We start from the raw sequence: 13,468 nt of genomic DNA, 5'->3' as shown, positions 1-13,468 counted from the left end.
GATGGGGGATAAGAGGAGGAGGGGTGTGGGGAAAGAGGAGAGGAAGGGTTAAGAGGGAGGAAGGGGTGGGGGAGAGGAGAGGAAGGGGTGGGGGATAAGAAGAAGGAGGTGGGGTGGGGGATAAGAGGAGAGGAAGGGGTGGGGGATAAGAGGAGATGAAGGGGTGGGGGATAAGAGGAGAGGAAGGGGTGGGGGATAAGAGGAAGGGGTGGGGGATAAGAGAGGAAGGGGTTGGGGATAAGAGGAGAGGAAGGGGTGGGGGATAAGAGGAGAGGAAGGGGTGGGGGATAAGAGGAGAGGAAGGGGTGGGGGATAAGAGGAGAGGAAGGGGTGGGGATAAGAGGAGAGAGGAAGGGGTGGGGGATAAGAGGAGAGGAAGGGGGTGGGGATAAGAGGAGAGGAAGGGGTGGGGGATAAGAGGAGAGGAAGGGGTGGGGGATAAGAGGAGAGGAAGGGGTGGGGATAAGAGGAGAGGAAGGGGTGGGGGGATAAGAGGAGAAGAGAAGGTGGGGTGGGGGATAAGAGGAGAGGAATGGGTGGGGATAAGAGGACAGGAAGGTGTGGGGGATAAGAGGAGAGGAAGGGGTGGGGGATAAGAGGAGAGGAAGGGGTGGGGGATAAGAGGAGAGGAAGGGGTGGGGGATAAGAGGAGAGGAAGGGGTGGGGGATAAGAGGAGAAGAGAAGGTGGGGTGGGGGATAAGAGGAGAGGAAGGGGTGGGGGATAAGAGGAGATGAAGGGGTGGAGATAAGAGGAGAGGAAGGGGTGGGGATAAGAGGAGAGGAAGGGGTGGGGATAAGAGAATGTGATATACAGGACATATAGTATAGGATGTGATATACAGGACATATAGTATAGGATGTGATATACAGGACATATAGTATAGAATGTGATATACAGGACATATAGTATAGAATGTGATATACAGGACATATAGTATAGAATGTGATATACAGGACATATAGTATAGAATGTGATATACAGGACATATAGTATAGAATGTGATATACAGGACATATAGTATAGAATGTGATATACAGGACATATAGTATAGAATGTGATATACAGGACATATAGTATAGAATGTGATATACAGGACATATAGTATAGAATGTGATATACAGGACATATAGTATAGAATGTGATATACAGGACATATAGTATAGAATGTGATATACAGGACATATAGTATAGAATGTGATATACAGGACATATAGTATAGGATGATATACAGGACATATAGTATAGAATGTGATATACAGGACATATAGTATAGAATGTGATATACAGGACATATAGTATAGAATGTGATATACAGGACATATAGTATAGGATGTGATATACAGGACATATAGTATAGGATGTGATATACAGGACATATAGTATAGAATGTGATATACAGGACATATAGTATAGGATGTGATATACAGGACATATAGTATAGGATGTGATATACAGGACAAATAGTATAGAATGTGATATACAAGACATATAGTATAGAATGTAATAAACATATAGTATAGATTGTGATATACAGGACAAATAGTATAGAATGTGATATACAGGACATATAGTATAGAATGTGATGAACATATAGTATAGAATGTGATATACAGGACATATAGTATAGAATGTGATGAACATGTAGCATAGAATGTGATATACAGGACATATAGTATAGAATGTGATATACAAGACATATAGTATAGAATGTGATGAACATATAGTATAGAATGTGATATACAGGACATATTGTATAGAATCTGATGAACATGTAGTATTGAATGTGATATACAGGACATATAGTGTAGAATGTGATATACAGGACAATATAGTATAGAAAGTGATGAACATATAGTATAGAATGTGATATACAGCACATATAGTGTAGAATGTGATGAACATATATTATAGAATCTGATGAACATTTAGTATAGAATGTGATATACAGGAAATATAGTATAGAATGTGATATACAGGACATATAGTGTAGAATGTGATGAACATATAGTATAGAATGTGATATACAGGACATATAGTATAGAATGTGATATACAGGACATATAGTATAGAATGTGATATACAGGACATATAGTATAGAATGTGATGAACATATAGTATAGAATGTGGTGAACATATAGTATAGCATGTGATATATAGGACATATAGTATAGAATGTGATATACAGGACAGATAGTATAGAATGTGATATACAGTACATATAGTATAGAATGTGATGAATATATAGTATAGAATGTGATATACAGGACATATTGTATAGAATCTGATGAACATGTAGTATAGAATGTGATATACAGGACATATAGTATAGAATGTGATATACAGGACATATAGTACAGAATGTGATGAACATATAGTATAGAATGTGATATACAGGACATATTGTATAGAATGTGATATACAGGACATATAGTACAGAATGTGATGAACATATAGTATAGAATGTGATATACAGGACATATTGTATAGAATGTGATATACAGGACATATAGTGTAGAATGTGATGAACCTATAGTACAGAATGTGATGAACATATAGTGTAGAATCTGATGAACATGTAGTATAGAATGTGATATACAGGACATATAGTATAGAATGTGATATACAGGACATATAGTATAGAATGTGATATACAGGACATATAGTATAGAATGTGATATACAGGACATATAGTATAGAATGTGATATACAGGACATATAGTGTAGAATGTGATGAACCTATAGTACAGAATGTGATGAACATATAGTGTAGAATGTGATGAACATGTAGTATAGAATCTGATGAACATGTAGTATAGAATGTGATATATGTATGTAGTTCCGGTTCCGGGTTGGAGCGAGCGGTCGCATCTACACTTCGGTCCGCAGGTAGTATAACTTTTCATAACATTTCCATTACATTTCATTATAGTACAACGGTTTGATTTGTCTAATCTTAGCAATTTCTTCTTAGCTAGCTACATAGCCGTCTTTGTATCAAAGATAATTGTGTAATTATCGTATTTCGTCGTCCTAACGTAGTCTACACTGCTATCTGCCCAGCAGCTAGCTAACGTCTACCGTCTACTAGCACTGTAGATACTATTACACTCAACTGAACGACTCGATTAGTGTAGTGTTAGCTAGCTACATAGTTGTCTTTGCTGTCTTCATATCCAAGATAATTGTGTAGTTTAGAGTGTGTAGACTTAGAGTGATTATCTTAATTTACCGAGGTTAGCTAGCCAGCTATTTGTCGTCCTTACCGTAGGAGATACTGCTAGCTAGCTAGCCAACAGCTAGCCAACGTCTACCGAATTAAACTTCAACAACCCGGTCCCCATTCCGCTTCGCTCCACAGGTAGTATCACATTTTCATTTCACTTCATTACAGTACAACGGTTTGATTTGTTTGATCGTAGCTAGCTAGCTACATAGCCGTCTTTGTATCTAAGACAATTGTGTAGTCTAGAGCGATTTTCTAGGTTAGCTAGCCAGCTATTGTCGTTCTTTTAACGTAACGTAACGTAATCAACACTGCTAGCTAGCCAGCTAGCCCCCGAATAGCAGCACTGTAGAAACTATTACACTCGACGGAACGACTTGATTAGTGTAGTGTCAACAACGCAGCCACTGCCAGCTAGCCTACTCCAGCAGTACTGTATCATTTCAATCATTTTAGTCAATAAGATTCTTGCTACGTAAGCTTAACTTTCTGAACATTCGAGACGTGTAGTCCACTTGTCATTCCAATCTCCTTTGCATTAGCGTAGCCTCTTCTGTAGCCTGTCAACTATGTGTCTATCTATCCCTGTTCTCTCCTCTCTGCACAGACCATACAAACGCTCCTCACCGCGTGGCCGCGGCCACCCTAATCTGGTGGTCCCAGCGCGCACGACCCACGTGGAGTTCCAGGTCTCCGGTAGCCTCTGGAACTGCCGATCTGCGGCCAACAAGGCAGAGTTCATCTCAGCCTATGCCTCCCTCCAGTCCTCGACTTCTTGGCACTGACGGAAACATGGATCACCACAGATAACACTGCTACTCCTACTGCTCTCTCTTCGTCCGCCCACGTGTTCTCGCACACCCCGAGAGCTTCTGGTCAGCGGGGTGGTGGCACCGGGATCCTCATCTCTCCCAAGTGGTCATTCTCTCTTTCTCCCCTTACTCATCTGTCTATCGCCTCCTTTGAATTCCATGCTGTCACAGTTACCAGCCCTTTCAAGCTTAACATCCTTATCATTTATCGCCCTCCAGGTTCCCTCGGAGAGTTCATCAATGAGCTTGATGCCTTGATAAGCTCCTTTCCTGAGGACGGCTCACCTCTCACAGTCCTGGGCAACTTTAACCTCCCCACATCTACCTTTGACTCATTCCTCTCTGCCTCCTTCTTTCCACTCCTCTCCTCTTTTGACCTCACCCTCTCACCTTCCCCCTACTCACAAGGCAGGCAATACGCTCGACCTCATCTTTACTAGATGCTGTTCTTCCACTAACCTCATTGCAACTCCCCTCCAAGTCTCCGACCACTACCTTGTATCCTTTTCCCTCTCGCTCTCATCCAACACTGCCCACACTGCCCCTACTCGGATGGTATCGCGCCGTCCCAACCTTCGCTCTCTCTCCCCCGCTACTCTCTCCTCTTCCATCCTATCATCTCTTCCCTCTGCTCATACCTTCTCCAACCTATCTCCTGATTCTGCCTCCTCAACCCTCCTCTCTTCCCTTTCTGCATCCTTTGACTCTCTATGTCCCCTATCCTCCAGGCCGGCTCGGTCCTCCCCTCCCGCTCCGTGGCTCGACGACTCATTGCGAGCTCACAGAACAGTGCTCCGGGCAGCCGAGCGGAAATGGAGGAAAACTCGCCTCCCTGCGGACCTGGCATCCTTTCACTCCCTCCTCTCTACATTTTCCTCCTCTGTCTCTGCTGCTAAAGCCACTTTCTTCCACTCTAAATTCCAAGCATCTGCCTCTAACCCTAGGAAGCTCTTTGCCACCTTCTCCTCCCTCCTGAATCCTCCTCCCCCCCCTCCTCCCTCTCTGCAGATGACTTCGTCAACCATTTTGAAAAGAAGGTTGACGACATCCGATCCTCGTTTGCTAAGTCAAACAACAACGCTGGTTCTGCTCACACTGCCCTACCCTGTGCTCTGACCTCTTTCTCCCCTCTCTCTCCAGATGAAATCTCGCTTCTTGTGACGGCCGGCCGCCCAACAACCTGCCCGCTTGATCCTATCCCCTCCTCTATTCTCCAGACCATTTCCGGAGACCTTCTCCCTTACCTCACCTCGCTCATCAACTCATCCCTGACCGCTGGCTACGTCCCTTCCGTCTTCAAGAGAGCGAGAGTTGCACCCCTTCTGAAAAAACCTACACTCGATCCCTCCGATGTCAACAACTACAGACCAGTATCCCTTCTTTCTTTTCTCTCGAAACTCTTGAACGTGCCGTCCTTGGCCAGCTCTCCCGCTATCTCTCTCAGAATGACCTTCTTGATCCAAATCAGTCAGGTTTCAAGACTAGTCATTCAACTGAGACTGCTCTTCTCTGTATCACGGAGGCGCTCCGCACTGCTAAAGCTAACTCTCTCTCCTCTGCTCTCATCCTTCTAGACCTATCGGCTGCCTTCGATATTGTGAACCATCAGATCCTCCTCTCCACCCTCTCCGAGTTGGGCATCTCCGGCACGGCCCACGCTTGGATTGCGTCCTACCTGACAGGTCGCTCCTACCAGGTGGCGTGGCGAGAATCTGTCTCCTCGCCACACGCTCTCACCACTGGGGTCCCCCAGGGCTCTGTTCTAGGCCCTCTCCTATTCTCGCTATACACCAAGTCACTTGGCTCTGTCATAACCTCACATGGTCTCTCCTATCATTGCTATGCAGACGACACACAATTAATCTTCTCCTTTCCCCCTTCTGATGACCAGGTGGCGAATCGCATCTCTGCATGTCTGGCAGACATATCAGTGTGGATGACGGATCACCACCTCAAGCTGAACCTCGGCAAGACGGAGCTGCTCTTCCTCCCGGGAAGGACTGCCCGTTCCATGATCTCGCCATCACGGTTGACAACTCCATTGTGTCCTCCTCCCAGAGCGCTAAGAACCTTGGCGTGATCCTGGACAACACCCTGTCGTTCTCAACTAACATCAAGGCGGTGGCCCGTTCCTGTAGGTTCATGCTCTACAACATCCGCAGAGTACGACCCTGCCTCACACAGGAAGCGGCGCAAGTCCTAATCCAGGCACTTGTCATCTCCCGTCTGGATTACTGCAACTCGCTGTTGGCTGGGCTCCCTGCCTGTGCCATTAAACCCCTACAACTCATCCAGAACGCCGCAGCCCGTCTGGTGTTCAACCTTCCCAAGTTCTCTCACGTCACCCTGCTCCTCCGCTCTCTCCACTGGCTTCCAGTTGAAGCTCGCATCCGCTACAAGACCATGGTGCTTGCCTACGGAGCTGTGAGGGGAACGGCACCGCAGTACCTCCAGGCTCTGATCAGGCCCTACACCCAAACAAGGGCACTGCATTCATCCACCTCTGGCCTGCTCGCCTCCCTACCACTGAGGAAGTACAGTTCCCGCTCAGCCCAGTCAAAACTGTTCGCTGCTCTGGCCCCCCAATGGTGGAACAAACTCCCTCACGACGCCAGGACAGCGGAGTCAATCACCACCTTCCGGAGACACCTGATACCCCACCTCTTCAAGGAATACCTAGGACTGGATAAAGTAATCCTTCTCACCCCCCCCCCCCCTTTAATGATTTAGATGCACTATTGTAAAGTGGCTGTTCCACTGGATGTCAGAAGGTGAATTCACCAATTTGTAAGTCGCTCTGGATAAGAGCGTCTGCTAAATGACTTAAATGTAAATGTAAATATACAGGACATATAGTATAGAATGTGATATACAGGACATATAGTATAGAATGTGATGATCATATAGTATAGAATGTGATATACAGGACATATAGTGTAGAATGTGATGAACATATAGTATAGAATGTGATGAACATATAGTGTAGAATGTGATGAACATATAGTATAGAATGTGAGGAACATATAGTGTAGAATGTGAGGAACATATAGTATAGAATGTGAATGTGTACATACATGTGTGAGAGGTTTCCCATGGGTAGAAACATCTTGGTCTGGATGTTTGGAATCTCAATACCCTCCAGACCCCTACAGAAAGACAACACCGGTTAAGTTGAGTTGATTTATTATCAGCATTGTCAATATTTACCTACATGTAGCGTGCTGTAGTGGTAGGTTATGGTAGTGCACGGTACTGGTATGTTCTGGTAGTGTTCGGTACTGGTAGGTAATTGTAGTGTACGGTACTGGTAGGTAAGGGTAGTGTACGGTACTGGTAGGTAATGGTAGTGTACGGTACTGGTAGGTAATGGTAGTGTACGGTACTGGTAGGTAATGGTAGTGTACGGTACTGGTAGGTAATGGTAGTGCACGGTACTGGTAGGTAATGGTAGTGTACGGTACTGGTAGGTACTGGTAGTGTACGGTACTGGTAGGTAATGGTAGTGCACGGTACTGGTAGGTAATGGTAGTGTACGGTACTGGTAGTGTACGGTACTGGTAGGTAATGGTAGTGTACGGTACTGGTAGTGTACTGTACTGGTATGTTCTGTTAGTGTACGGTACTGGTAGGTAATGGTAGTGTACGGTACTGGTAGTGTACTGTACTGGTATGTTCTGTTAGTGTACGGTACTGGTAGGTAATGGTAGTGTACGGTACTGGTAGTGTACTGTACTGGTATGTTCTGTTAGTGTACGGTACTGGTAGGTAATGATAGTGTACTGTACTGATATGTTCTGGTAGTGTACTGTACTGGTAGGTAATGTACTGGTAGGTGATGGTATTGTACTGTACTGTTAGGTAATGTACTGGCATGTTCTGGTAGTGTACGGTACTGGTATGTAATGTACTGGTAGGTGATGGCCTGGTAGGTATTTGTAGTGTCCTGTACTGGTAAGTACTGCTAGTGTATGGTATTGGTAGGTAAAGTACTGGTAGGTAATGGTAGTGTACTGTACTGGTAGGTACTGGTAGTGTAGGTAATGTACTGGCAGGTAATGTTAGGTAATGGAAGTGTACAGTACTGGTAGTGTACTGTACTGGTAGGTAATGGTAGTGTACGGTACTGGTATGCAATGTACTGGTAGGTAATGGTAGTGTACGGTACTAGTAGGAATGTACTGGTAGGTAATGGTAGTGTACTGTACTGGTAGGTAATGGTTGTGTACTATGCTGGTAGGTACTGGTAGTGTACTGTACTGGTAGGTAATGTACTGGTAGGTAATGGTAGTGTACTGTACTGGTAGGTAATGGTAGTGTCCTGGTAGGTATTGGTAGTGTACTGTACTGGTAGGTAATGTACTGGTAGGCACAGGTAGTGTACTGTACTGGTAGGTGCTGGTAGTGTACTGTACTGGTAGGTGCTGGTAGTATACTGTACTGGTAGGTAATGGTATTGTACTGTACTGGTAGGTAATGTACTGGTAGGTACTGGTAGTGTACTGTACTGATAAGCTAGGCTATACGGTATGTGTTCTACTCACAGGGACTGGAGCTGGGTCAGGTCGTCAAAGTGACCCGGGTAGATGTGGAACAAAGGATTATGGGATATGTTCCTGTGATAACACGTAGGAAACAAGTAAACAAGTAATTCTGTCTGACAAGCAAACAGACAGACCTGTATGGTTTTCCCTGGCTGTGAGAATGAAACTAACTGACTGTTATTTTCTCAGCAGAGGAGAAGGCTCCGCAGGACTAGTGAAGAAACTGTTGCCAGGGCTAGTGGAGAAGATGTTGCCAGGGCTGGTGGAGAAGATGTTGCCAGGGTAGTGGAGAAGATGTTGCCAGGGCTAGTGGAGAAGATGTTGCCAGGTCTAGTGGAGAAGATGTTGCCAGGGCTGGCGGAGAAGATGTTGCCAGGACTAAGGGAGAAGATGTTGTCAGGGAGTGGGGGGGGAGATGTTGCCAGGACTAGTGGAGAAGATGTTGCCAGGTCTAGTGGAGAAGATGTTGCCAGGGCTGGCGGAGAAGATGTTGCCAGGACTAAGGGAGAAGATGTTGTCAGGGAGTGGGGGGGGAGATGTTGCCAGGACTAGTGGAGAATATGTTGCCAGAACTAGTGGAGAAGATGTTGCCAGGGACCTCGGGGGAAGATGTTGCCAGGGCTAGTGGAGAAGATGTTGCCAGGATTAGTGGAGAAGATGTTGCCAGGATTAGTGGAGAAGATGTTGCCAGGGCTAGTGGAGAAGATGTTGCCAGGACTAAGGGAGAAGATGTTGTCAGGGAGGGGGAGATGTTGCCAGGACTAGTGGAGGATATGTTGCCAGAACTAGTGGAGAAGATGTTGCCAGGGAGGGGGGGGGGGAGATGTTGCCAGGGCTAGTGGAGAAGATGTTGCCAGGATTAGTGGAGAAGATGTTGCCAGGGCTGGCGGAGAAGATGTTGCCAGGACTAAGGGAGAAGATGTTGTTGTCAGGGAGGGGGGGGGAAGATGTTGCCAGGATTAGTGGAGAAGATGTTGCCAGGATTAGTGGAGAAGATGTTGCCAGGGCTAGTGGAGAAGATGTTGCCGGGGCTGGCGGAGAAGATGTTGCCAGGCCTAGTGGAGAAGATGTTGCCAGGACGGGGGGGAAGATGTTGCCAGGACTAGTGGAGAAGATGTTGCCAGGTATAGTGGAGAAGATGTTGCCAGGGCTAGTGGAGAAGATGTTGCCAGGGAGGGGGGGGGCAGATGTTGCCAGGGAGGGGGGGAGATGTTGCCAGGCCTAGTGGAGAAAATGTTGCCAGGGCTAGTGGAGAAGATGTTGCCAGGGCTGGTGGAGAAGATGTTGCCAGGGCTGTACTTGCGTCCCATCTCCCAGTGCCTGTAGTTACGGAACCGTTACAGAATGCAGACACCACAAATGGAAGCATCAGGGAGAATTGTCATTTTTCTTCCATTTTTGACAGCTCGCTGTCGAGTAGCAATCGGGGATGCCTCAGCTGGCTCGTCAGGCTTCTATGCCTCAGCTGGCTCGAAAGCCTCGTTTTGCTCGGCCAGCTCCCACGCCATGCCACGGCCGGCTCCCACGCCATGCCTCGGCCGGCTCGCAGGCTCCCACGCCATGCCTCGGCCCGTCTCGCCAGGCTCCTATGCCATGCCTCAACCCGTCTCGCCAGGCTCCCATGCCATGCCTCGGCCCGGCTCGCCATGCCTCGGCCCCGCTCGCCAGGCTCCCACGCCATGCCTCGGCCCGGCTCGCCAGGCTCCCACGCCATGCCTCGGCCCGGCTCGCCAAGCTCCCACGCCATGCCTCGGCCCGGCTCGCCAAACTCCCACGCCATGCCTCGCTCCGGCTCCCACGCCATGCCTTGCTCTGGCTCCCAAACCATGCCTCGCTCCGGCTCACACGCCAATCCTCGCTCTGGCTCCTACGCCATGCCTCGCCCGGCTCACACGGCATGCTTCGGACGGCTCGCCAGGCACCCACACCATGCTTCGGACGGCTCGCCAGGCACCCACGCCAAGCCTCGGACCACTCGCCAGGCACCCACGCCATGCCTGGGACCGCTCGCCAGGCACCCACGCCATGCCTGGGACCTTCTCGTCAGGCTCCCACGCCATGCCTTGCTCAGGCTCTAACGCCATGCCTCGCTCGGATCCCATGCATGCCCCGCCTCAGCCCACCAGGCTCCCTCGACTCACCTCAGCCCGCCAGGTACCCTCGCCACTCCTCAGTCCGCCAGCCACCCTCACCGCGGCTCAGCCCGCCAGGCTCCCTCGTCTCAGCCAGCCAGGCTCCCTCGCCTCGCCTCAGCCCGCCAGGCTCCCTCGCCTCGCCTCAGCCCGCCAGGCTCCCTCGCCAGGCTCTCTAGGCTCCCTCGCCCGGCTCTCCAGGCTCCCTCGCCTCGGCCGCGTCTCCAGGCTCCCTCGCCAATCCTCGCTCTGGCTCCTACGCCATGCCTCGCCCGGCTCCCACGCCATGCTTCAGACGGCTCGCCAGGCACCCACGCCTCGCCCGGGACCTTCTCCCCAGGCTCCCTCGCCTAACCCGGGACCTTCTCCCCAGGCTCCCTCGCTTCGCCCAGGACCTTCTCCCCAGGCTCCCTCGCCTCGACCGGGACCTTCTCCCCAGGCTCCCTCTCTTCGCCCGGGACCTTCTCCCCAGGCTCCCTCGCCTCACCCGGGACCTTCTCCCCAGGCTCCCTCGCCTCGTATGGGACATTCTCCCCAGGCTCCCCCGCCTCACCCGGGACCTTCTCCCCAGGATCCCTCGCCTGACGAGCTGTATCGCTTTTCCAGTCGTTGATGTCCAACAATGTATTTATGAGCGATATCTTGGGGGCCGCCAGTTGAGGAACCCTGCATTATATACGGCACTAGTTTTGACCAAAGTTGTCCCAAATGGCACCCTACTCTCTATATAGTGCACTAGTTTCGACCAGAGACCAAAGGGAATAGTGTACCATTTTGGGACACAAATTTTTGTGACTCACAATTTGACGAGGGACTTTAAGCTCTTAAAGGTCATCTTTTGGGGATGCTTTATCTGGGTTGTTGGACAGGTCTCCAAAAAACAGGGAGAGTAGGAACATGATGCTTTATCGGGAGAGAGAAGGAGGGGGAGAAGCTAAGAGTAACATTAACACGATGCCTTCTAATTGCAGAGAGAGAGATAGACAGGAGAAGAGAGAGAGGAGAGAGAGAGGAGAGAGAGAGAGGGAGTGAGGAGAGAGAAACAAGTCTGTGCCACCAGTAAGTACAGATAGTGGTATAAATCCTGGCACAGAGAGGACAAGACGGTTTCTGAGAAGAGATGAGAGAGAGGAGGGGGCGAGAGAGAGAGAGAGAGAGAGAGAGAGAGAGAGAGAGAGAGAGAGAGAGAGAGAGAGAGAGAGAGAGAGCTCATTCAGCCGACAGAAAACCAGATTAAAATAAATGAAAGGTGAAATTGGAAGAAATCCCCCTCCACTGGTCTCTACTCCTTGCCCGTTTTACTATTTAATTTCAACACGTTTCAAACTCTGAGGTTCATCCATTGAGAATGTGTCATTTTTCTCATTACATAAAAGAATCATCCAGCGATCATACATGTTTCCGGGAGCATCAGACGTTAAGGCATCCTGAAGATGGTGCCCATTTCCTTTTATAGTATAGAGATATTTTACCACCGGCCCATACAATGTTAGGTTAAACAGTCAGAGTCACAAGCGCAAAGGGAACAGCAGTCCATTTGGGACGGACAGAAAGAATGAGGGAGTGATTTGTCTCACAGCTCCTCCAGCAGCACCAGAGTCTGAAAAGAGTCTCGAACAGGAAGAGCATGAATTCTGTGGCCTCTTTCTGTTCATCAGGAGGCTAACGGGGAAAAAGAGAATTACCATGGTTTGGTGGTTTCAAATACTTATCACACACACACACACACACACACACACACACACACACACACACACACACACACACACACACACACACACACGGACACCATCCTAGCTGGAGGGTGCTCTCATCTTATCTACCAACATAGACAGTGCTCTAACTCCCTGTTAAGAGAATAATGTTCTCAAATTCATAAAAAACTTCCAGACAGTCCCCAGGCACATACTGGTTGAAAGAAACACCACTTACACACCTCCCCCACTACTTATCAAATGTTCCCTCACTACTTATCACAATACAAAACCACTTCATTTTATCACACCTCTCCTCACTACTTATCACACATTCCCTCACTACTTATCACACCTCCCCTCACTACTTATCACATCCTCCCTCACTACTTATCACACCTCCCCCACTACTTATCACACCTCCCCTGGGATGATCTTATTACCTAGAACCGGCCCTCACTACTTATCACACCTCCCCTCACTACTTACCACACCCTCCCCTACATCTTACCACAATGCCGGTCCCCCTCACATCTTACCACATTCCCCTCACATCTTACCACACCATCCCCTCACATTTTTCACATACCCCTGGCACATTTTACCAGAACCGGGGTTTCAAACATCTTACCGGACACCTATGTTCACATCTGGAACACCTCCCCCCTCATCTTAGAAACCTCCCCCCTGAACATCTTACCCCACCTCCCCTCACATCTTATGAAACGAACCACCCCTGGACATGGAACAAAGGCTACAAAAGGCAGATCTTAAACAGGCCTCCCTCGACATCTTACCCCACAAGGCCCCTGCTGTCAAGGCCAGTTTTATTTTGGCAGAAGACATCTTACCACACCGCCATTTCGGAGGGGATTTCATCACCTCCCCTCACATCTTACCACACCACCCCTCACAACTTGCCCCACCTCCCCTCACATCTTAGCAGAAACACCCCTCACAACTAGACCAGTTGTCCATCCTCACATCTTACCACCCCCACAACTTACTGCACCCCTCCCCCACCTTGGATGAGAGCACCACCTGCTCCATCTTACCACCCCATC

The 13,468-nt window shown here is 48.6% G+C and overlaps 1 protein-coding gene across 1 annotated transcript in view; it reads right to left on the bottom strand.

Annotated features, from left to right (window-relative positions):
• The window catches only part of LOC135549434 (relaxin receptor 2-like), a 205,439-nt gene that overhangs the window by 58,835 nt on the left and 133,136 nt on the right, over positions 1 to 13,468 (bottom strand). The window contains exons 11-16 of the mRNA XM_064979403.1: positions 11,073 to 11,376; positions 9,982 to 10,445; positions 9,773 to 9,898; positions 9,170 to 9,295; positions 8,579 to 8,650; positions 7,108 to 7,183 (exon numbers count right to left, since the gene is read on the bottom strand). Coding sequence (XP_064835475.1) covers positions 7,108 to 7,183; positions 8,579 to 8,650; positions 9,170 to 9,295; positions 9,773 to 9,898; positions 9,982 to 10,445; positions 11,073 to 11,376 — 1,168 coding nt within the window. The remainder of the gene's footprint in view (positions 1 to 7,107; positions 7,184 to 8,578; positions 8,651 to 9,169; positions 9,296 to 9,772; positions 9,899 to 9,981; positions 10,446 to 11,072; positions 11,377 to 13,468) is intronic.

Source organism: Oncorhynchus masou, chromosome 12, assembly GCF_036934945.1.
Source record: "Oncorhynchus masou masou isolate Uvic2021 chromosome 12, UVic_Omas_1.1, whole genome shotgun sequence".
Classification (NCBI taxonomy): domain Eukaryota; kingdom Metazoa; phylum Chordata; class Actinopteri; order Salmoniformes; family Salmonidae; genus Oncorhynchus; species Oncorhynchus masou.
The sequence above is the reverse complement of the archived record's forward strand: the minus strand, read 5'-3'. Positions and strand labels throughout refer to the sequence as shown.